Below are 24138 nucleotides of genomic sequence, written 5' to 3'. Positions count from 1 at the left end.
ATTGGCTACACTTCTTGAAGCCCATTGCTGGCTGGGACATAGGAGGGAAGATAGCCGCAGCGAAGTCGAAACCCGAGCAGCCTGCCCCGCTAGTCGAACAGAGAAAAAAAGTCTTTTTTTTTTTAACTGAAAAGAAAGTAACACAGCGATTCGCAAAGAAAACACAAATCGCGGTGAGAGAAGGCACGAAGTAACAAAGTTAAACGCAGAATGTCAAAGACGGACTTCTCGGCTCTGCGGAGAACTGAGGAAACTTGCCCTGTGCTGGGCGGAACGACACTTGCGCATGTGCGGTGCGGCTGACTCGAAACTTCTACGTTTCTACAAGCAAGTCTGCTTGCGAGGCTGTCCGCATCTGGGCTCCGTGGACGACGTCGCCCATATGTGAGAATAGCTGCCTGCTTGTCCTGGGATAACAACAATGTATGGTGTGGTTTTTTTTTGTGCACCAAAGAGGATGGTGTGATTATGCAAAGTGCAAGCCATGCTAGGTGCTAGCTCTGTGGGTGTTTGAGCACCCCCACTATTAGGGAAAATCCTTGACTGTCTAGAGATGGGGGGCTAATAATTTTCACCAGGTTTAGCACCCCCGGGCATTTTGCAAAGTTGGCTCCTATGCAAGTCCTACCTCAAGTTTTCAAGCATTGCTTTTTCAGCTCAAATTCCCCTCCCCCAGCATTGCAAAAGAGGCCTCACAATCTTGGAAACGACCCCCCCCCCCCGATGATGCAAGACTAATGCACCTTACCTCGTCCCCCCCCCATGATCTTTCATGCACTGTTTGGCATCATGGAGCCACCTAATTAATCGTCTCCCCTCAGGGCAGGGGGCGGACCGAAGGAGATCCCGCCCCCGTGACGTCACAGGCGGGAGTTGGGGGGGGGGGGAAGCTCCTGGCGGCGGCGGCGGCCATGAGAAGGGATGGGCACCAGCTGGCTTGGCGTGCCCGTCCGCGGGCCCACCCCGGGAGCAACAGCAGCAGCATACAGCGCCCTTAGGAGCCCCGAGCAAGCCAGAGGGATGGTGGTGGGATCAGGCGGGCAAGCGACCAGCGGCTTCTCCTCCCCGGCCCGGGGCATGGCGGACGAAGATGTGGACGAGCCTGCCAGCGCCCCCCTGCAGCAGGTAGGATCGGGGGGTGCCCATGCACCGCACCCCTTGCGGATCCATCCCTTAGCAACCTCCTCCTTCCCGGGAGCCTTCGAGCCCTCCCTCCAGCCTCGGGCATTGGTGCCCTGCCCGCTGCCCATCAGCCTACGTAAAAGCAGCCTTGCCCCCCACCAAGGGGGCGTGGTGCCAGCAGATTGTGCAGCAGTGCCATCCTCTCTGTTGCACCAGGCTGCCAGTGCTAGGTGTCTGCTTCTCCTTCCCTGGGAGTGCCATGGGCTTAGAGGTGACTTTCTGGATGTGGGCAGGGTGGTGGCTGCCCTGTCCCCATGTGATGATTTCCAGGCATTGCCAGCTGGGGCATGGCTCCTGGGGGTACTCGATAACAGCACGCTGCCTGCAGCTCGCACCAACCGAGAAATGCCCTAAATAGCATCTCTCTGCTTCCCAGAGTGCGGAAATAAGACATACCAAATCCTGATGATAGAGACAGAGTGGTTGGGCTTTGGGATCGGTCTCCCAGTAGTATGGCAAGAATTAGCGCAAAGGTATAATATATATTCCTTAACCGCGGCGTGAAAGAAGGGTTCGGGTTTACGGCAGTGGGAAGCACAAGCAGCATTTCAGTTGTTTCATTTCAAAACTTACTAGACTTTAATGTAATTTATTTTGTTATATAGGTATGGATATATTGTAAAGTGAGAGGGAAAGCCAAGCAGAGCAGTGCGAGCTATAATATGGCGTTTGTGCTTCCAAAAAACCATAGCTGTGCAATTTTTAGCAGCTTTAGTAACTTGGATAGAGGGGGCTCTGACCCTGTGAACATGAAAACAGCAAATTTCATGAGACGCAGAACTAAGAGGCCATGCCAGAGAAAACCTGGTGGCGTGGGGAATCTGAAAATGCGTTGGACATTCCTGTGTCGTCTTTCTGCTTTAGTTTTCTTTCTTGGTGTGTTTCTGTTGGCAGTTTCCTGATGTGGTCACGCTTAACGTGGGAGGCAAGATTTTCACCACCAGCCTCTCGACGCTGAGGCGTTATGAGGACACGATGTTAGCTGCCATGTTCAGCGGAAGACATTCCATCCCCACCGACGCTGAAGGGAGGTATTTCATTGACAGAGATGGCACTTACTTTGGGTAGGTATGTGGGTCAGCATTGCTGCGGGGTCAAAATCCGTGCTGGGATCCTGATGGCATTCACTGTATTTCTGGGAGATTTTTCTTCTTTATTAATACACTCTGCCAGTCTGGTCATTGCAGCAGAGATTCTGACGTTGAGAGTAGAGAATGACGTAGGGACCAATTTTTCCCGTCCCCGCAGGAACTAATTTTCCCGTCCCTGCGAGTTCTTTTCCTGTCCCTGCCCCATTCCTGCAAGCTCTGTCCTCATCTGCACAAGCCTCAAACGCTTTAAAATCCTAAGTAGCAACATTCTAGAGCTCAGACTGTATTGTCATAATGCCTCATTCTACCAATGCCTAAGCTCCGTCCTCATCCGCACAAGCCTCAAACACTTTGACATCATAAGTAGCAACATTCTAGAGCTCAGATTGTGATGTCATAATGCCTCATTCTACCAATGCCTAAGCTCCGTCCTCATCCGCACAAGCCTCAAACACTTTGACATCATAAGTAGCAACATTCTAGAGCTCAGATTGTGATGTCATAATGCCTCATTCTACCAATGCCTAAGCTCCGTCCTCATCCGCACAAGCCTCAAACACTTTAAAATCATAAGTAGCAACATTCTAGAGCTCAGATTGTGATGTCATAATGCCTCATTCTACCAATGCCTAAGCTCCGTCCTCATCTGCACAAGCCTCAAACACTTTGACATCATAAGTGTTTGAGGCATGTGCGGTTAAGGCAGAGCTTCCAGGAATAGGACAGGGACAGTGACAAAACCCATGGGGAAATTGATTTCCTGCGGGGATGGGGACAAATTTGTCCCTGTCTCATTCTCTAGTTGGGAGCCTTCTGGAGCACTATATCAAGTATTTAATACCATGCTTTTTTATTTGGGTAATCTAATAAGTGACTTGAGCTTGTAGAACAGTATTTTATCCACTCAACTGCTTATAAAATTGTCCTGCCATATAAACACAAAAATATGTTCTGGATAACTTGGAGGGGTATTTTGGATATGACATCCCAAGTCCAATTGATGTTTTGCAGAAAACATCTAAAATTCTCATCCTGAACGTAGCCATTTTCAAACCAGAAATTGCTATTTTCCAGACGTTTTTGTACACAATATTTATGTCTTTAGGTACCAATTAAAATATAAAAAATCCTAGAGAGAAATGCATTCCTAGTAAACTGGCCACATAGACATCCCAGCAAAGCCGAGGGGCAGCCTAGTGGTCAATGCAGTGGACTTTACATAAAGGGACCCAGGTACAAATCCCACCTTAAACCCTTATTTTGTATCGTGAGCCCTTCAGAACACCTAAAAACCTAATTGTAGACCACTACAAAAGCCATCAGGTCTGTAGGTGTCTCCTATCTATAGTTCATGCATAATCTAGAACTGAGTTCAGATCCCACCTCCCGTCAATAAGAAGTAGAACAATGAAGGAAGCAGGGATGAACAAGTAACTTCCAGCAAATCAAGGAGAGCACCCAAAGTAAGAAAGATCACAATTTATTGTATATCACAAATCTACAAAAAGTATGCAGAACCTGGCACCGTGTTTTGGCAATAATACGCCTTTCTGAGTGGTCAAAATACTTAAATGTCAGAACATTAAAACAAGAATATATGCTCACTAAAATGAATTAAAAAATTGTGAAAAGTAACAGATAAAAACAAATGTAAAAGAAAAATCAATAAATTAAATATAAATATAAGCTTATTTGCCTCATCCAAGGCAAGGCAAATGTTGGGATGTATCAATAGAGGCTTCATCAGCCGCAAACCTGAAGTCATAATGCCGCTTTACAGAACCATGGTGAGACCTCACCTGGAATACTGTGTGCAATTTTGGAGACCACACTACCAAAAAGATGTGCTTCGAGCTGAATCTGTCCAGCGAATGGCCACTAGAATGGTCTCCGGACTCAAGAGTCTCTCATACGAAGAAAGACTGGGCAAACTACAGCTATACACTCTTGAGGAGCGTAGAGAAAGGGGAGACATGATTGAGACATTTAAGTACATCACAGGTCGTGTCGAGGCGGAAAGCGATATATTCTTCCCCAGGGGACCCTCGGTCACAAGGGGGCACCCGCTCAAACTCAGAGGAGGGAAATTTAATGGTGACACCAGGAAGTATTTCTTCACAGAAAGGGTTGTAGATCACTGGAACAAACTTCCGGTGCAGGTGGTCAAGGCCACCAGCGTGCTCGACTTTAAGAATAAATGGGACATCCACGTGGGATCCCTATGGGGGTCGAGCTAAGGATCTGGGTCATTGGCACTCAGACTTAATGGGGTGGGTCAGAGGAGTGGGCAGACTTGATGGGCTGTAGCCCTTTTCTGCCGTCATCTTTCTATGTTTCTATTTATATTTAATTTACAAAGCCACACTAGTGGTTGAAAGCTCCGAAGCCCTTTAAATCCCTATGGGCTTCAGGATAGTTACCGCAGTGTCCCATGCTAATCAGCTTTGTAAAAGAGACTTATTTTTTTACATTTCTTTTTATCTGTTACCTTGCACATACTTTTATTAGTTAATTTCAGTGACTATATATTGTGTTATTTTTTTTTTGTAGAGTGTTTTGACCCCTGAGGTGGGCTGGGATCAACTTGCTGCTCTAATTGGAATGTCTATATTATCTGAAGCTGTCATATGTAAAGTCACTGTCACATCTTTGGGAGGTGGGTGAGGGTCAGTGACCTTTGGGGGAGCATGCTTTAATCCTACCAGTGGTCAGCTGATCAGTGACTTAGTCGTGATTGAAACAGGTCCTGATAAAAATGTCCCAATTTTTGCCCTACATGGTTTTATCTTGTTCCATTATTTCTGAATAACATCTGAATTCTGGGGCTGCCCAAATCGCACCCAAAACACGCCTCCAACATACCCCCTTTTTGAGTTTCTAAATTGTGATCTATTTTCCCGTGAGATGTTTTTCTCTTTTGAAAATGATAGCCCCACGTGTCTGTATTTATCTGGTATGTGCACTTGTAGATGTTCCTTGGAATTCCACTTTTTTTGTTCCGTAGTTTCTCAGTGGAACAAAAAAAATTGAAAATTGTTGGACTAAGTGTAGACTGCCCCAACTTTGCTGACTGGGCTGAGAACCTTTCAGCGACCCCTCGTATACCAGTGTTTCTCAACCAAGTCCTGGGGGCTTAGCTAGCCAATCAGGTCTTCAGGATACCACAACTGAATGTGTATCTTTTTGGAGTAATCTAAGGAAATACTTTCTTACAGAAAGGTTGGTAAATGCATGGAAGTCTCCCAGAATTGGTGGTGAAGACAGAGACTGTGTCTAAATTCAAAAGGGCCTGGTATAGGCATGTGGGATCTCGTAGAGAGAAAGAGATAATGGTTGCTGCAGATTAGCAGACTAGATGGGCCATTTGGCCTTTATCTGCCATCATGTTACACTGTTTCTATAACCATAAAGCTCTATGACATCACAATGGAGGTGTAAAGAGCCTTAGCCAATAGGGAGAGGAGGAGATAGTGGATGCTGTGAATAGGCCTTTTGGCCTTTATCTGCCATCAAGTTACTATGTTTCTATCCTGAAAACCCATTGGCTGGCTGTGGCCTGAGGACTAGGTTGAGAAGCACTGCTTTATAAAATGGGCACCACACCTGTATATCTTCCCTGTTATGGAACTGCTCTCATTATGACCACACCTGTACCCCATTCTTAGGCTATGAAGGCTGAATCCCCTGACCCAAGATGCAGAAGACCTCATCTGAGAATCAAACTGAGTGGAAATACCCAGTATTGGCCACCAGAGCTGGCTTAACATATGGACCAGGTGAGGCTCTGGCCCAAGGTGCTAGCGCTAAAGGGCTCCAAACACCCAGGGCCGCGATGTCACCGGCCCATAAATTAAGCTACCCTGCAGCTTGAACACTTCCCTCCTCCTTCCTCTTCTGGCGCTGTTGCTCTGCCCTGGAAGGGCGTGGCTTCACAGGCCAGCTGCCGCAAGAGGGGAGGGCCAGCATCAACATCAGAGGCGGGAAGTGCAGCACTTCCTCTTCCCTCCTCTGACTCTTCTTCTTGACACTTACTGGGACTGGGAGGAGAGAACTGACCGGGGAGTGGAGCATGGGTCGAGGCACTGTAAGCTCTTAGTGATGTCACAATGACTTGATTGTCCTGTACTCCTCTCTGCCCACCAATCCAGCCAGCTGATTAACCGTTCCCCTTAACTGTATCCATGACATCCTGTTTGTCTTGCCTGTTTAGATTGTAAGCTCTTTTGAGCAGGGACTGTTTTCTTATCGAAAGGAACGTCTAAGTCTGTTTCGTCTAAGTCGCAAGTCGTCCAAAGTAAAAAACGGTCTAGGACACATTTTCAAAAAATACATCCAAAATTTTTTTTGTTTCTAAAATCATCTAACTGTATGTCCTGCCAATCTGATCGTCCAAGTCGCTAAATCATCTATCTTTATACCACATTTTCATCCAACTTTTTGTCCAAGTCAAAAACGCCTAGAACAAACCCTGTTGGACGTGGGAGGGGTCTGCAAAGTGATGGATTGAACACCCAGACATGGCACCTAAATAGTGGGGTACCTTACAGGACACTGCTGTGAACTTCACAAAAAGGGTGCCATGTCTTCTCCTCACTACATCTCCCTTATAGGTGATGGTGAGCCCCCCAAACCACCTCCAGAATCCCCTAGACCCACTTATCTACCACCCCAGTAGCCCTTATGGCTGCAGGAGCCACTTATATGCCAGTACGAAAGGGTTTTGGGGGTGTATAGGGGAGTGCACATGTTTAAGTATCAATGCAGTGATTACAGGGGCTTATGGGCATGGGTCCTCCTCTCCATGGGTCTCTAACTCACCCCCAAGATGGCTTAAGCCACCTCTGTGCTGGATGACTAGGCTTTCCTATGCCAGGCTGCCAGGTGATGAAGGTCTGGAGGCTGAATTTTAAAGGTGTGATTAAAATTTTTATGGGGTTGGGGGGGGGTTGAGTGTGTGTGTGTCTATATTATGTGTTTGCAGTGCTTATCTGGTGACTTTAGATGGGTTTTTGTGACTTAGGACCATGTTTTACATGGTCTAAGTCACAACGTCCAAGTTCCGTCGATCCTGGGCTGTATAACTTTCGGTTATACATGCTGTATGACTAAGTCTAAATCGGCCCACGTCCCGCCCTCGACACTCCTCCCGAAACGCCCCATTTTAGCTTTGGTCGTTCAGCGGCACTATCAAGGCCTAGGCCGTATAGAAATACATCCAAACCCGTTTTCATTATCGGCACGGACGTATTTGGACAATTTTTTATTTATTTAGATTTTTATCTCGTCCTCCCAGTAGCTCAGAACGGTCTACAAGTGAACATACACAATGGAGTGTAATTAGACATATAGGATATACAATAGGTTTAAATGTTTGGACATACAAGACTGTGCAGTAGTTTAAATACAGGGAGTATACAGCAAATTAAGAGAAGAGTTTAAGTATAAGTAGTTTAGTTTAAGTACAAGTTATTTGAGTTTAGATACAATTTATCAGAGTACAGACTAAGAGAGGACTATACTGAATTTTAGGGAGAATATCTTCAGGACAGGAGAGAGAAGGGAGAGGTGGAGCTTAAGGGGGGAAGACTGAGGGTGACCTTTAGTTGAAGAGGAGGGTCTTTACCATTTTATGGAATGTCAATAATGAGTTCTGTCGTCTGAGTTGAGGGGGGAGTTGGTTCCAGAGATGTGGAATGAAGTGGCTGTAGGATCGTTTGCGGGCAGTTTCTGAGAGGAGGGACCTTCCGGGGGGAATGCATAGGTGTATCTCTGATTTTGAGCGGAGGGTGCGAGTGGGGGTGTAGATGGGAAGCTTGGATTTTATGTAGGAGGGGGTGGTGGTATAAATTCTCTTGTGGGCTATTGCCAGGGCCTTGAAAGCACAGCGCTGGTTAATTGGGAGCCAGTGTTCAGCGCGAAGTGCTGGGGAGATGGGATCACGGTAGTTGAGGTTGTGTAGGAGGCGGTTAGCTGCATTTTGGACCCGTTTGAGATTATTTTTGGTTAGTCCATTAAATAGGGAGTTACAGTAATCCATTCTGGAGAGGACCTGGGCGAGGTCAGGTGTGGAGATGTAGGGTTTGATCCTTCTCAGTTGGTGAAGGTAGTAGAAGGAAGTGGAGACTACTTGGGATATGTGGGCAGATAGGGATAGGTGTCCGTCTAAGGTTACTCCTAGGCTGCGTACCTGATCTGTTGCCGTTAGTAGAGTGGAGTTCAAGTGCCGACTTAGGCCGGTTTTTGGACGCTTTTCTCTTTCGATTATGAGCCCCATAGTCTTTACAATAATTTATGGATTAGCCCAGGTTAAATTCCTGATTCCTTTTCCCTTTATCTTCCTGTTAGATATTCTCATACAAGAAATGCTTTATTATTATGTTATCCTTCCATAAAAAATGTTTGAATAAAAAGGCATTCCACAGCTTCACTGTCTTACCAAGCTGTAAAACTCTTTGCCATATGAAATAAGTATGGAATCCTCTTGCATTCGATTTAGAAGACAGTTAAAAATGTTTTTATTTAGGAAATTTATAATTCCTTGTGGCTTAAATGATTTTATATGAAGGGACAATTCCCCCTTTTTTATTTCTTTTTGTAATTGGTGCTAAACCTTATGGTAAGCTGTAAGTACTTATATTGGATTGTTTTGTGTTTTGCACATTTCCAGGATCCGTTTCTGTGGGTAAAAACTTTGGGTGTCAGTGAGAAGCCAGCTCCTTCCCCTCACACCTTGTATACTGGGTTAGTTTATTTAAACATTATGTAGATCTGGATTCTCAAAATGGCGCCAGAATTGGCCAGTGCCTGAAAAAAGAGTGCCATTGCATGTCGCTCACACTACAGCGCCGTTTTCAGAATCGTGGTCTGTGTCGAAGATAGGCACCGGACATGTAGGCCAGGGTTTTACAGGCCTACATTTTTGGCGCCTATCCTCAAAATAGAATCATGCTTTGTGGCGTTGAACATCAACCATGCCAATAACCACGCCTCTTTTTGACATTTGGCACCGGTAAGCGTCTGCATAGACATGATGCGGGCATCGTTTTTTTGTAGGTGCCTCACTGCATCTACTTTTTTTTTCTTAATTAGTTTTTAATTGGTTTTTAACGGTGTGGGCAATTACCACACCATTAATGGCCAATTAAAACCTTTATGAATGGCGCCGTTCAGCACTTTTCCACTGAAAAACATACTTGGATTATTTGTGGCCTTTTTAAAAAAAAATTTACAGCCTTTATACTCGGATCTGAGTCCTACTTAATTCAGCATTTGAGATATCCCATGCAGGGTGAGCTCTCAGACTCTGATACTCTAGGAATACACCCTCTTTACCAGGGATCTCAAAGTCCCTCCTTGAGGGCCGCAATCCAGTTGGGTTTTCAGGATTTCCCCAATGAATATGCATTGAAAGCAGTGCATGCACATAGATCTCATGCATATTCATTGGGGAAATCTTGAAAACCCGACTGGATTCCGGCCCTCAAGAAGGGACTTTGAGATCCCTGCTCTTTACTGTGTGCTTTGTTTTTGTGGCTACTTTTTAAATTGATTTACAATCCCCCATGGCAAGGATTTTGAAGAGGGAGGAGTATTGTGCTTCTAGTTTTTCATAAAGACAAGAAACTCTGTGGAGAAGGTGATGTTCCATATGTAGACTTTATTTAGAAATACAAATTAATTATCCACAGGAGCGGGAGAACCATAGGTTTTTTTCTGAATTTGTTTTTAATCCACGAGCCTCTGTATCAGGACCTCTAGGGACCCCTGAAGAAGGCTGTATTGTGAAAACATAGACCGTATTGGGTCCATAGTTCCCAATGTTTTAGGTCCTAGATATTTTTATGTAGATTATTAATTTGTATTTTTAAATAAAGCCTACATCTGGAACATCACCTTCTCCACAGAGTTTTTTGTCTTTATCAAGACTCCTTTTTTTGTGGAGCACCAAGGGTCAATTCTTTGTTTGCACTTCTGTTTTTTTCATGTCTTAACAAGCACAGGCCCTAGGGGTATTATGTAGCAGGAGGCTAGTGTCTCAGATAGCTTCTGTAATTGTGAGTCAAATACACTACCCTTGAATAGTCTGTTATTGCTAAACAGATCAGCGCTGATAGCGGTACACCTTTTAAAATGTGCTAGACCTGTTTTCAACAATCAATAGGTGCCAAAAAGGTACCCGTACTGACCAGATGATTACTAGAGGGATGCAAGCATGACCTCCCCACACTCCCCCAGTGATTACTGATCCCCTCCCACTCCAAAATATGTCAATGAATCAGTACTTACCTGCCTGTTTGACAACTTCAGGTGTTATGGCCAGTAGAGCAGCAAGCAAGTTCCTGGAGTCAGCCATAGAGATAGGGACTCAGGCCCAAACTCTACTCTAACCACTATACTTATGATGGAATTCGTGAGCCTTCTAAACATTACATTACATTACATTAGGGATTTCTATTCCGCCATTACCTTGCGGTTCAAGGCGGATTACAAAAGGTTAATTTAAAAAACAAACAGAGTTACAATGATTAGCAAGAGAGGTAAGTTGTAGATCTTATAAACATTTAGCGGGTTGTTGAGGGTGAGGTGGTTTGTAAAAGAGTTAATAGGTGGTCATAGTGGAAGTTCTTTTGTTATTATTAGTGCAGTAATGGGTAGATCAAATGTCAGTTTTAGAGTTACTAAACGATCGTGATGTTATTGCTGCTTCAGGAATTTCTTGAAAAGTGTGGTTTTTAATTCTTTTCTGAACGTCCTATAGTCTGGGGTGGTCATCAAGAGGTTGGAGATCTGGTTGTCCAGCCTTGCGGCTTGGGTGGCTAGGAGGCCGTCATGTAGTTTTGTTCTTTTTACTTCCTTGATTGGGGGGGGTATGAATGGGGAGTGCGTTTTTCTGTGTCTTGTTGTCTTAGTGGATTATGCTAGTGGTGATATTTAGTAGCTGCTATGCTCTGAGTTTGTCTCCTATGGAGTGATTTTCTCCTGCTTCCAAGCTCCAGGATCAAGTTCTTGTGTTTGCAATTTGATTGAGAAGACAGCAATTTTCAGATAAGTGTTTTTTTGAAAATTTTTTGAGACTTAGAATTAAGACTGTTGAAATTCACTGTGAAATTGTGTCCTCGACTTTTTGTGAGTTTTTGACCGAGGATGTGTCTGCTGGCTGCAAGTGATATTTGCAACTAGCCTGTCTATATGGGTTGCTTTGATTTTCCCTATTAGACACTGAGGTCTTTTCTCCCTTAAGAGTAACACTTGGACTTGTTATCCTATACTCTTGAGGTTGTGCTATGTGGATATAGATTTATTTAACAGCCTCTCTTGGTTCTATTTATTTTATGTAACCTCTTATAACAGTATGTTATATGTATTCTCTCTCTTTACTTTCCTATCTTTAATGGAGTTCCTTTCATAAAATATTTCTAGTAAAACATATACATGTGTACCTGGGACCTCTTATGTGCAGTTTATTACAGTGTGTCGTTTCCACCCCCATCCTCCATCCCCCTCTGAGGTGCCCCATTGCTCTGCTGGGATGTCTCTATAGCTAGTCTAGTACAAATGCTGACCCTTCCTGCATTCCATTGGCTTGGTCTCTGCATTTTTCTTTTGGATGTGTTTCTTCGAAAATGGTAAAAAAAAAAAAAAAAGGTGAACAGAGCACAAACATCCATTTTCTAAAATACAAGATAAGACGTTTTTCAGTTTTGAAAATGGGCATGTTTGGTACTGGGTTTAAGCGTCATATCAAAAATGTATTTATTTATTAAAAAATTTATATACCACTTACAACTATGCAGTTTCCATATCACATACATAAAATCTTGCTTCCCTCCGATTATCACATATAACGGACATGCCCTTCTTTATCTCTGTTACTTGCAACCCCACTTTTGATGCCTTTTCATTCAGCAAGTCACATATGTTTTTAGCACTATATTATGGTATTCCTGTTAGATTCAATTTGCCTTCTGTATGTTTACCTCATTGATTGTATTATTTGGTCATTTCACTGTTTTTATACTATTAACAAAATTGTTATTTTTATGGGGTTAATAAATCCCAATAAATAAATGTATTTTATTTATATACCAGTGTGGGATTTGAACCTACAACCTCAGGGTGCTGAGGCTGTAGCTGTAATCACTGTGCCACCCACTCCCCACAAATGAAGCAGTTCTAAACTGAGAAGGCCGTAATGAGTACTAACACAGAGTAACACAGTAAATGATGGTAGATAAAGACTCACTCCACCCATCTAGTCTTCCCAACAAGGTGGCCAGAGCTGCGCCCACCACTCTGTGTAGGCTCCAGTCATCCATGCTTAAATGCGGGATGACTAGTTTCCACTATGCCAAACATGGTGGTGCAGCTAAACATGATGGGGATGATATGTGGTTATAGCCAAGACTTGAGTCAAGATGTCTTTCCTCCTCCTACCAATAAAATGATCTAAAGCAGTGGTTCCCAACCCTGTCCTGGAGGATCACCAGCCAGTCGGGTTTTGGGGATAACCCTAATGAATATGCATGAGAGAGATTTGCATCTAATGGAGCTGATAGGCATGCATATCTACTCCATGCATTTTCATTAGGGTTATCCCAAAAACCCGACTGGCTAGTCGTGACCTTAGAATTACAGGGTTCTAAGTGACAATTTTCAGTATTTTTAACTCCGATGACTTCTGGGTTCTATCTGGCATGTAGATGTTACAGCACTCACGAGGATTTATTACAACTTAACCGCTCCTTCATTTCATAAGAAATTACATGGTAAATCCACACATGTCACTGAACACCAAATTGCCCCATAAACCTCCACTTCAAATTCCTGAGAATGACTTTCGGTACAGTTAGAACCCTGTAATTCTAATGTCGCGTAGTGGTCCTCCAGGACAGGGTTGAGAACCACTGATCTAAATAATTGGAGTTGCCAAAGCTTCACCTGTCTCTTGCCATTTGCAGGGCACAGTTTTGCTGCTTATGTATTAGAAACGTTGTACGTGGAGAACTCCTCTGTTCCCATCAGTTTGCGCAGCTCTCTCAGGATGTTCTATACTGAGAGACTCAAATCCAGATTATAATCAACGAGCAAAATTGAGGACTTTACTGAATGAAAATACTTGCAAGATAAATACACTCTAAAGCTCTCAGAGACCTGTGTTTTTCAAACACATGAGTGTTTGAGGTAAAACTTCTACAGGTATATGGTTTCTTTCATCGAGCAATAGTATTAGTGTATACAAACAAGAAATGGTGCTACAAGTCCTTGTAAAGTGCTATATGCAATAAATAACAAATAAATAAGTGTTAAAAGTCAAGCACTTATCTTTTAGCAATGTGACTTGTGACCAAAATCGTTGCTGAATGGCTAAACGCCCTACGGGACCCGTTTCACCACAGAGTGGGCTTCATCAGGGGTCATGAAATAATTAGCTACAGAAGACAACGATAAGTGAATTAATAGACTTATAAAACGTGAATATATATATTAGTGCAAGAAGTCATTCAAAAATTAAACAGGATGTACTTACTGTGTAACTTAACTTATGTTATCACACGAAAAAAATGGCGCTGGCAAATTCAAAACGCCGCACTTGCGCATTTATTCTATGTGTTTATGACATCATCTAGATTACTGCGCATGTGCGAAACTAAAAAGTTGAAATAATAGGAGATAAATCTTTACCAAACTGAAGAAAAAAGGAATGACATTAAATTAAAAGAAATCTGAAATAATCAGAAAAAAGAACACCAGTCTATATTGGAATTTAAACCATTAGGTTTTAACGTGTTCAGTCTGAAAATCCATCGAGATTCCTTTTGATGAAGCCTGCGTTGTCTATCGCCTCCTCTTATATTATAAATTTCTTTATCAATGGCGAAACATTTTAAATCCCAAAAGGACTGAGGACAGCTGTATTGCTATGCCACTTAATTAGCACTTAATCATATATTGTATTGCTAAATATACTGCACTCTTATCAGATGTTATATAGCTATATGTAGACTATCCAACATACTTGTATTTACATAAGATATTTTTGTGTGGACTTTCGGACTGCAGTTGGGCACTGAATCAATGCCACTGCTAAACTCTTCATCAGTCCACTTTTTTATTGAAAATGTCAAACTATTCTATTTATTTCTTCTTTAAATATCTTCAATTTCATATAACCTCATTTATTTTCAATTCATATAACCTCATTTATCTTCAATTGAAGATAAATGAGGTTATATGAAATTGAAGATATATAAAGAAGAAATAAATAGAATAGTTTGACATTTTCAATAAAAAAAGTGGACTGATGAAGAGTTTAGCAGTGGAATTGATTCAGTGCTATACTGAGGACAGCATGCATGGACCATGCTAAGTAAACTGCGAGGGAACGACGTGACCCCTTCATTAGGTGAGGGGTTTTAAAAGCTTGGCCTCATAGCTCTCTGTGATTTAATATGATCTCTGAAGCACAGTTTGGACACAACCGCTCAGGATTTTCCCCCTATAAATCAAGAAGTTGCAAAAAAAAGCCATAGAAGACATTTTAGGACTAGATAAATCTTATTGGAGTTGCTATGTTTAGTACTGCCCGATTTCCGATTCAAATCAATTCACCGATTCACTTTGGGTGAATCAATTCGAATCGTAAGAACATAAGAATTGCTGCTGCTGGGTTAGACCAGTGGTCCATCTTGCCCAGCAGTCCGCTCACGTGGCGGTCCTCTGGTCAAAGACCAGCGCCCTGAGACTAGCCCTACCTGCATACTGGTTCAGCAGGAACTTGTCTAACTTTGTCTTGAATCCCTGGAGAGTGTTTTCCCCTACGACAGACTCCGGGAGAGCGTTCCAGTTTTTTACCACTTTATAGGTAAAGAACTTCCTTACGTTCGTACGGAATCTAACCCCTTTTAATTTTAGAGAGTGCCTTCTCGTTCTTCCTTCCTTGGAGAGGGTGAACAACCTGTCCTTATCCACTAAGTCTATTCCCTTCAGTACCTTGAATGTTTCGATCATGTCCCCTCTCAATCTCCTCTGCTTGAGGGAGAAGAGGCCCAGTTTCTCTAATCTTTCGCTGTACGGCAGCTCCTCCAACCCCTTAACCATCTCCTCCAGCCCTTTAACCATCTTAGTCGTTCTTCTCTGAACCCTTTCATTGTAGAGACCCGTTCGGGCTTTCCCTCTTCCGCGCTGCCAGAGTTCTTCCATCTAGTGTAACTTCCAGTTTTGCAAAACTGGAAGTTACATAAGAAGAAAGGACTTTGGCAAAGGGAGTGCGGAGCGGATCTCTGTGTGTGTGCCTGTGCAGATTGGCGGCGGTGGCAGCAAGGCACAAGCTAGTTGACTGTTATATTTATTGGCTGGCTCGTTCCCGGAAGCATTTCTCCTCTTCTCCCCGCATCTACAGTGTAAGTAAAGGATCTCTGCTGGAATTGGAGGGGAGAGGGAAGCTGAGAATCAGAGAGGGGGCTGGGGAGGGGGAAGCTGAAAATTGTGGAGGGGGGCTGGGGAAGCTGAGAATCATCTCTGTAGGCTATCAGAAATTTGCTTAATTATTATCTACTCAAACAACATTTTTGCTACTTATTTCATTGTACCTATTATTCAGTAGAAAAAATTTAGTTTGCTCAATCAAATCCTGTTTGGACGTAGGACTTCTATGAGTGAATGTTCCGCTTCTGATTCAGAAGTGGAACATTCACTCATTAAAAGTGAATCGAATTGAAAAATCGATTCAATAGGGTGAATCGAATCTAAAATTTTTCCCCTGAATTGGGCAACACTAGTGTTTGTCTGTGTGAATGCATAGAAATAAGGGTTAAAAATGAAGCAAATGAAAAAATATAAGATGTTCTCCTTTCATTGAACTAATAGTATATTTCTTAAACTAGCTTCTAGCAACTAATCTCCCTTTTTTGGATTCTATCAGGAAGGAGGTGTTAACTCTCAAAAGCTTGCCAAGAAATGGATAAAGGTGCCCCAATAAAAAGGGTGTCATCTGCTAGAATTGTTTTGTTTACTAGTCTTTTTTATTTTTGGGAAGATATACAGGATTTCTGCTAGGGAGCTTCTGGGAATTCTGATCTGCTGTAAAATCCTTGCACCTGTCACCCTCCTGTTAGTGACAAGCTGCTCTGATACCCAGGTGTCACATAGCTGGAGGGGAAAGCAGGAACAAAGAGACTCGTGAACTGAAGAAAAACAACCTTATATTTCATTAGAAACCTGCCCCCTGTGCCGATGCTATCTGTAAACAGAAGTGGGGGGGGGGGGGGGGCGGGGAGGTTTGAACACTGAAAGAGGAGGCAAGATTGCTCTCAGAATAGGAACACAAATATGGACTCCGTACGAATGCAGACACATCTCTTTAGGTCCCCTGGATCAACTTTAATTTGGTGGTAATGATAGTAATATAACAACTTTGTTCCCTCTCTCTCATCTCCCATTTGGAGACTTTCATGGAATTGAGGTGTCAGAAATATGTGGCTGTCCGTTTATTTCTGAAGTATTAACATTATATTATACTAGTGTCTCTCTCTTCTTGGACGCTGTCTGTCTTTCTGTCTGGGTCTCTCCCTGGCCCCATCTGTCTTTTTATCTGTCTGTCTCCCTAGCCCCCTGCTTGCATGTATTTCTCTGTTGCGCCATGCCTGCCTGTCTCTCTCCATGGCTCCCTTCTGTTTCCCCCCTCCCAGAGCAAAGCATGATTGTTGTCTGCCCCCCAGCACACCGCTCCCCCAAAGCAGCCCTTTCCCTCTCCCCCTGGCCCCCTTTTGTGCCATGCCTGCCTGTTCCGTGGCCCCCTTCTATTCCCCCCTCCCAGAGCAAAGCATGATTACTGTCTGCCCCCCAGCACACCCCTTCCCCCAAAGCAGCTCCCTTTCCCTCTCCCCCTGCCCCCTGTTGTGCATGCTTGTTCTTACCCTCCCTCCATCCCGGCTTCCTGTTGATTTCTGGCCCACCGGCACGAATTGATGCCACCGCTCCTCTTCAAAGCAGCCTGCTGAGGTTCGACAGCCGGCTGTAGCGAACTTCGCAGGCTGTTCTCCACCTCGGTAGCATGTTCCCTCTGATGCGATCGAGGTGGAAAGCAGCCTGCGAGGTTTGCTACAGCCAGCTGGCGAACCTCAGCAGGCTGCTTTGAAGAAGAGCGGCAGCGGTTGGTGAGTGAAGGGGGGAGTCGCCAGCATGTTCCCTGCCTCCGTGTTTGAAAATGGAATTCGGCACAGACCCAGACACCACAGTGGCAGGGAACACGCCGTCCTAAGTGCGCATGTGTACTTAGGGTTTTATTATAGAGGATTATCTCGTATTATGTTAATGTTATCAAGCATGTTGTAGTCCTGATTCTGGGAAAGGCACACCATGTGCTTTTAGCTTGGTCCTAGCTATGTGGGATCCTTATTCTGTGCCTCCTGAACTGTCTGTCTAGTAGATATCATGAATCTGAGTGAACACGTTTCTGTTTTTCTCTCCCCTTCCTTGCAGAGATGTCCTTAACTTTCTCCGATGTGGTGACTTGCCGCCCCAAGACCGCGTGAAACCAGCTTATAAGGAAGCGCAATATTATGCCATAGGACCATTGCTAAGCAGTCTAGAGGATGTCCAGCCACTTACAGGGGAAAAAGTTAGACAAGCTTTCCTGGACCTCCTGCCCTATTACAAAGGTAGGTAAAGCCACTCAGCTGGAAAATTCTGGAACCACTGCTCTAGAAACTCGGCCTTCCTTAGGAGTGAACAGAAAAGAAAGGGATGAAGGATTTAAAATTATTTTCTTTGCCACATGGTACACAGTTATGTTGGCCTTAAGGGAACATACACAAAACTGGGCCAGTATAAGTTAATTTCAGTAGGTTCAGCAGTGTCTTTAAATATGACTGGACCTTTTGCTCTCTGCAGGCCACTTCACCATGGGCAGGTGAGCCTGTGACATGGCCAGACTCTCCAAAAGAGAAATCAGCTCCCTTTGAGTGAGGACTGATCCTGCAAGGGCTAAATAGAAACCAGACTCCCTTTTAAAGTCCGCTGTTTGCTCAGCGGGCTGCTCTCGGGCCATTCTCCCCAAATTCTGCCCTACTCTCAGTGAAATGCTGTGACTTAAAATTTTATTCCACCGTGGACACTAATTTAGCCAGTTTTAATTCTCGGCTTCAAACTGACCTATGCAACCTTCACTGACCCTGAGAGACCAATGTATAGGAGACCTATGAACTTCTAGCACCTCACATAAGGAGTTTAAGTTGACAGCGTTCTGTAGATTGCCACACTTGAAAACCTGATTTCATCAGATCCTACTAAAAGCCCAGTTAAGGGAAGGACAATTAGTCCCCAGAGGCCACCAGAAAACCCCAAGGTCAGAGTTGTAGTTAAGTGCAAACACTCCTCTGTACCCCACGACTTGAAAGGTTCTGATCAGCTGATTGATTTATAGTGACAGCCCTCTATTGAGACTTGATTTTTCCTGTGCACCTTACAGCAGTTACCTGTCATTGTTTTTTGTTGTTTAGAACATTTGGAGCGAATAATTCAGATAGCTAAACTTAGAGCGACGCAGAAAAAAGCAAGATTTGCCAAGCTGAAGATCTGTGTTTTCAAGGAAGAAATGCCTGTTACTCCCTACGAATGTCCTTTGTTCAACTCTCTCCGCTTTGAAAGAAATGAAAATGAACCTAAACTGTTTGAACATCACTGCGACGTTGATGTCTCGTTTGGTCCCTGGGAGGCAGTTGCTGATGTATATGACCTCTTGCACTGTATTGTCACTGATTTGTCAGGTAGGAGAATTACAGTAGATTACCAGTGCATCGGGGTATGTGATAAGCACCTGATAAACCATTATTATTGCAAACGCCCCATCTATGAATTCAAGATTACGTGGTGGTGAACTTTCAGCTTCTTTCACCAGAGACAGACATTGAGGGTTTCTTGTCATAAATGTGGATGGTTTGGAGTATATCTCGAGAAACAGATTTGCTTTTGGAATGTCCAGGAGCCAATTTGTCTTGTAGGAGATTTGAGCCATGAATTGCCACGCTGCTCCGCAGCAAGGAACTCTTTTTCGAAGGAGGACGACTGGGGCACAGCATATACATCCTGAGAGCAGTGGGGTGATAACAAATGTTCATGTCTGATAATAATTGGAATTTTAGTAGATCATATTTTGGCTGGTTCCACATCCCTGACTTTGGTTTAAAGTCAGTGGCGCAGATTTCAACCGGAGGATAGCGCCGCAGATGGCACGCACCCGTAGCGATATTCGGCATTGCTCATGGTATCAATGCTTCCATTTCAACAGAACTTCTCTCATGAATGCTGCGTTGGCGCCATTTGGATTCATCCGTGCCAGTTGTGTTGACCTATGATCATTGTTGACCATATATAGACATTAAAGATACATGTATAATGTTATAGAGACATTTGTAAAAATCAATGTATACATCTTGAGCTTTGTTGGGTTTGCAGTTGATTGTGAATGTCTAGAGCTCTATGGGAAAAGATTACCACCCCCCTTTATTAAGCCGATTAGTGCAGTGGCCTGCGGTAATCTCACCAAAGCCCATTGGGAATTAATTTGTAAAGGGGGGTGGGGTAAGTTTAAAACAAATCTTCTGTGCCAGCTAAGCATTTCTTGCACTTTTATTTTCTTTAAACTGGAAAGAGGAAAAAAAACAGTGCTATGAATCTAACTCAAAGGGAATACTACAATTTTACCCTCCCCCCCTTTTTACAAAACCACGCAGGGTTTTTTTAGCTCTGCGCTGCTCCGATGGTCAGAGTTCCTATGAGCGTCGGAGCAAGGCAGAGCATTTAGTGTGCCGGCCTCTTGTGCAGTTTTGTAAAAAGCGGGGTGAATGATAAGTAGCACATTCAGTTCGATTATGAATACGGTCTGTTCTCGTTATTCGCGGTAGTATGCTTCCTGAAAGTATTTGTGAACTGAGAAATTGTGAATAGCAAAACGCGGAGCCTATGGGAAAATAGAGGTTAGGTTCCATCAGTACATGTAATTTCTCAAAACTATGGAAAGTGAACAGTGGATCCTATGGGGAAAATAGGGTTAGGTTCCTTCATGGAACAGCACTTGGAGTACCTGTAGATACTTGTAATTCACTCACTGGACACTTGGTGGGCCATATCTTGAAGCAAATGCCAGACTGCGAAATGAAAGTACACTTCCCCCTCTGTATTCATGGTTTCCGTATCTACGGATTAGATTATTCACAGTTTTAAACCATAAAATGCTTTTTCATTTTTCGGGCTATGTTAAGCCCTGTCTCTCTCTTCTTGGACGCTGTCTGACTGGGTCTCTCCCTGGCCCCCTGCCTGCCTGTATTTCTCTGTTGCGCCATGCCTGCCTGTCTCTCTCCATGGCCCCCTTCTGTTTTCCCTCTCCCAGAGCAAAGCATGATTGTTGTCTGCCCCCCAGCACACCCCTCCCCCTGTTGTGTCATGCCTGCCTGCTCCGTGGCCCCCTTCTGTTTCCCCCCCCCCCAGAGCCTTACCTGGTGATCTAACGGGTTTTCAGGGCAGGAGCGATCTTCCCATGCTCCTGCCCTGTGCAGATTGCTCACAGGAATTGGGTGCCTTGAGCTTCTGTCGTCTCTCGAGACCACGACGGGAGCTCAAGGCAGCCATTTCCTGTGAGCGATCTGCACAGGGCAGGAGTGTGGGAAGATCGCTCCTGCTCTGAAAACCCACTAGACCACCAGGTAAATCTTAAGGGGGGGCTTAAAATAGCTGGGGGGAAGTGGGGGTTAGGGGCAGAACTGACCCAAATATTATTTGCGTTTTTTTAATATTCACGGGCCGGTTCTGCCACTAACCACCGTGAATACGGAGGGGGAAGTGTAAAAGCAAAGAGAGGTGCGCTAGCCAAAATCTACTGCCTGCTCAAAAGGAGGCGGTAGCGGCTAGCACGTGCTATTCCGCACGTTAAGGCCCTAGTGCAGCTTTGTAAAAGGAGCCCTGAATTCTGTCTCCGCTTTCTCTCCTAGGAAGTTGTAGTTTCTGATGTTGGCTCCTGAGCCTGCTTAGGAGTGCCTGATACTGACTTAGCTGTGAGATGGTAACAATAGTGTTACTCACTGGACTTTGCGTGAACAAAAGGCTTCTCTTCTGTTGTAGACTGGAAGCTGTCACAGCTGAGGGTTTTTTTTGTTCTGCAGACTCAGATCTTAACCAAATGGCGCCTGGGGAGCCCAAACAGGCCTCTTTCCACAGTAACCAAAATGTGATGTTCCCTTATTTAACTTAGTCCTGGGACACTTATGTGTGCCCTGAATAGGTGGATATCCTGAAAACCACCCCTATTTGTAACAGACAGACATCGCAAGGATGGCTTTATATTGTTATATCTTGCCAAATCCTCGCCAAGCAGAGTTTGAGGTAGCTTACAATCAGCATTATCACTGCACGAAAGCAAAATCAAAAAGTCTAAATTCCTAACAGACTCTTAAAACAGCAGGTTACAAACAGTGTTTTCGTTACACAAAGAAACATACCCCCCCCTCCCCTTTTTTACAAAACTGCGATAGCGGTTTTTATCGCAGGCTGGTGCACTGAATGTTCCACGATGTCCCGACGCTCAGAGTTCCTATGAGCGTCGGTAGCAGCACTGAGCATTCAGTGCACCGGCCTGTGTTAAAAACCACTATTAGTTTTGTAAAGGGGGGAAGCGGGAAACAGTGCAAAAGTTAAGGTCAGACTACACCTCTGACGGACTTACAAAAAACCCATGTTTTCAGATTGCGTTGTTTTTTTATATTTGGCTGCTCATAATTTTAAATTTTGTGTTTAATTGTAACCCACCTAGAACATTGGAATTGTGCAGGATATAAATATTTTAAATAAATGCTATCCACAAGTTGTAAATGTTACAGAGCAACTTATTAAAAAAATTATTAACCTACATACCGTCAGACATATTCCCCGAGTAGGGGGAAGATCCTTCCCCCCAACTCATAAAGCTGCCAGGCCAAATTAGTTCAGCTGCAGAAATGCACCAGCAATATTTTTTTTTTTTTAAGTTTTGAAGACAAAAAATAACCTTAGAAACAAATTTAATGTGGAGACAGAGTGAGAACAATTTTCACAAGTAGAGCCATAGATGCAATTCTATGCTAACATTTAAACGCCTATTATGTTTCAATGGTTAAAATAGCATATATGCTCATTTTGAAATGCCCACCCAGGGCCGGTGTTAGATATGCTGGGCCCAGGGCAGAAATTAAGGGGAATACCCCCCTCCCCAATTTTCCTCTCTGTCTCTCCTGATTTCCCCACCCACCAGATACAGAAACATGATGGCAGATAAAAGGCCAAATAACCCATCCACAGCATCCACTCTCTCCTCCTCTCCCTAAGAGATCCCATGCTTTCTTGAATTCACACACAGTCCTTATCCCTCCTCATGTTCAGCTTCTCTCCTTATTCCTCCTTCTGTCTCTCCTCACTTGTCCTTTCTCCCCCCAGGACCAGCATCTCCTTTCCTCCTTTCTTGTCCTCCCATTCCCTTCAATTCAGGATGTCCTCTTTCTCTTCCCTCCTTTCATCCACATCTGTCCTCTTTCTCTTCTTCCATCTATGGTCTGATCTCCTCTCCTTTTCAATCCAGCATAAGCCCTATTTCTCTGCCCCTATTCTCCCCCAATCCAATGTCTGTCTCCTTTCTGTTACCTCCTCTTGCCCTGCCTCTCTAGGTGAGCAGCAATGGTGGCAAAACAAGCTACTCTCCACTGGCATGGCTGCTAGACCTGCTTCCTTGGATGTCAGTCTGCGTAAATGCTAACTCTGGCTCCATGGTGAGCAACTTCTTTTGCCACCACCACTGCTTTAAAGAAGCAGCAACAATAGCTCAGGTGAGTGGGAGAGGTGGGGGAAAGTCACTGTTTTTCCCCAAACAAATCAATTTGAATCACGAATGGACAGTACTAGTGTTTATATCTGGTTGGACTAGTAGTCTATAAAGGACAGTACGTGGATGTTTCAAGCACAGGGACATCCATTTCGGCCTTTTGAGATGTCTGTATGCTTCTAAAATAAGTCTCTTGCTCTTTCTACCTGTGCTTATCCAGTGCATTGTTCTCTCACTTATTTCTCCCCCCCCCCCCCCAATTCTCTCTTCCCTGTGCCTCTCTACTCACTCAATTTATTTTTTCAGTGTCCCATATCTCATCCCTGCAGGACCTAGTAAAGAGTTTCCTATTTTGCTGCTGCTCAGAAATGAAGTGTGAAACAAACAAAAAAAGGTGGTGAATGCATGGAACAACCTTCTGGTGGAGACAAAGTTCTTCTGAATTCAAGAAAGCTCAGGACAAGTATGTTGGATCTCGAAGGGATAGTAGATAGCATAGATAGGCAGATAAAGACCATATGGCCTATGTTTCCAATCTTGCATTTACCCTACTATATCGCTATCAAGGACCAAAGGGAGGAGGGGGTGCCTTGTTTACAGTACTTCCTCACAGTAGATTGCAGGAGCTCTGCATGGGTTTCTCTAGTTTTCAACTTTTCAGGAAGGGTTAAGAGCTTCCAACCATTGTTCAGAGAACTGGAGATGAGTTACATAAAGCTGATCTCACTCTTCCTTGACAGTTACTTTCATTTGTAACCTCCATCCTAGTGCTTCTCAACCAATCCACCAAGCTCTTGGCACTAGCTTCAGCCTAACCCATCCCAAATGAGAGATCATAGCCCTAGATCATCTCATCCCAGGAAGTTGTGAATGAGGAATCTTGGCAGCAGCTTCTAACAGCGACGGTACTTTGTATTCTACAGCATTCTTTTCAACATTGGCACGGGAAGGGGGGGGGGGTTGTTTTTGTTGTACAGTTCCAAATAGCAGACTTGAGAGAAATCCTTTTGATTTATAGTA

General features: G+C 44.0%; 1 protein-coding gene across 1 annotated transcript; it reads left to right on the top strand.

Moving 5' to 3' along the window:
- Positions 1-840: 840 nt before the first annotated feature.
- Positions 841-20545, top strand: KCTD7 (potassium channel tetramerization domain containing 7). The gene is made up of 4 exons (XM_033922704.1): positions 841-1125; positions 2077-2246; positions 17754-17932; positions 18773-20545. The coding sequence occupies exons 1-4, from the start codon at positions 922-924 to the stop codon at positions 19147-19149; spliced, it is 930 nt and encodes a 309-aa protein (XP_033778595.1). The 5' UTR covers positions 841-921; the 3' UTR covers positions 19150-20545.
- The last annotated feature ends 3593 nt before the right edge of the window (positions 20546-24138 follow it).

This window comes from Geotrypetes seraphini, chromosome 15 (genome assembly GCF_902459505.1).
Source record: "Geotrypetes seraphini chromosome 15, aGeoSer1.1, whole genome shotgun sequence".
NCBI classification, from domain to species: domain Eukaryota; kingdom Metazoa; phylum Chordata; class Amphibia; order Gymnophiona; family Dermophiidae; genus Geotrypetes; species Geotrypetes seraphini.
This window is presented reverse-complemented; position numbering and strand designations above follow the sequence as displayed.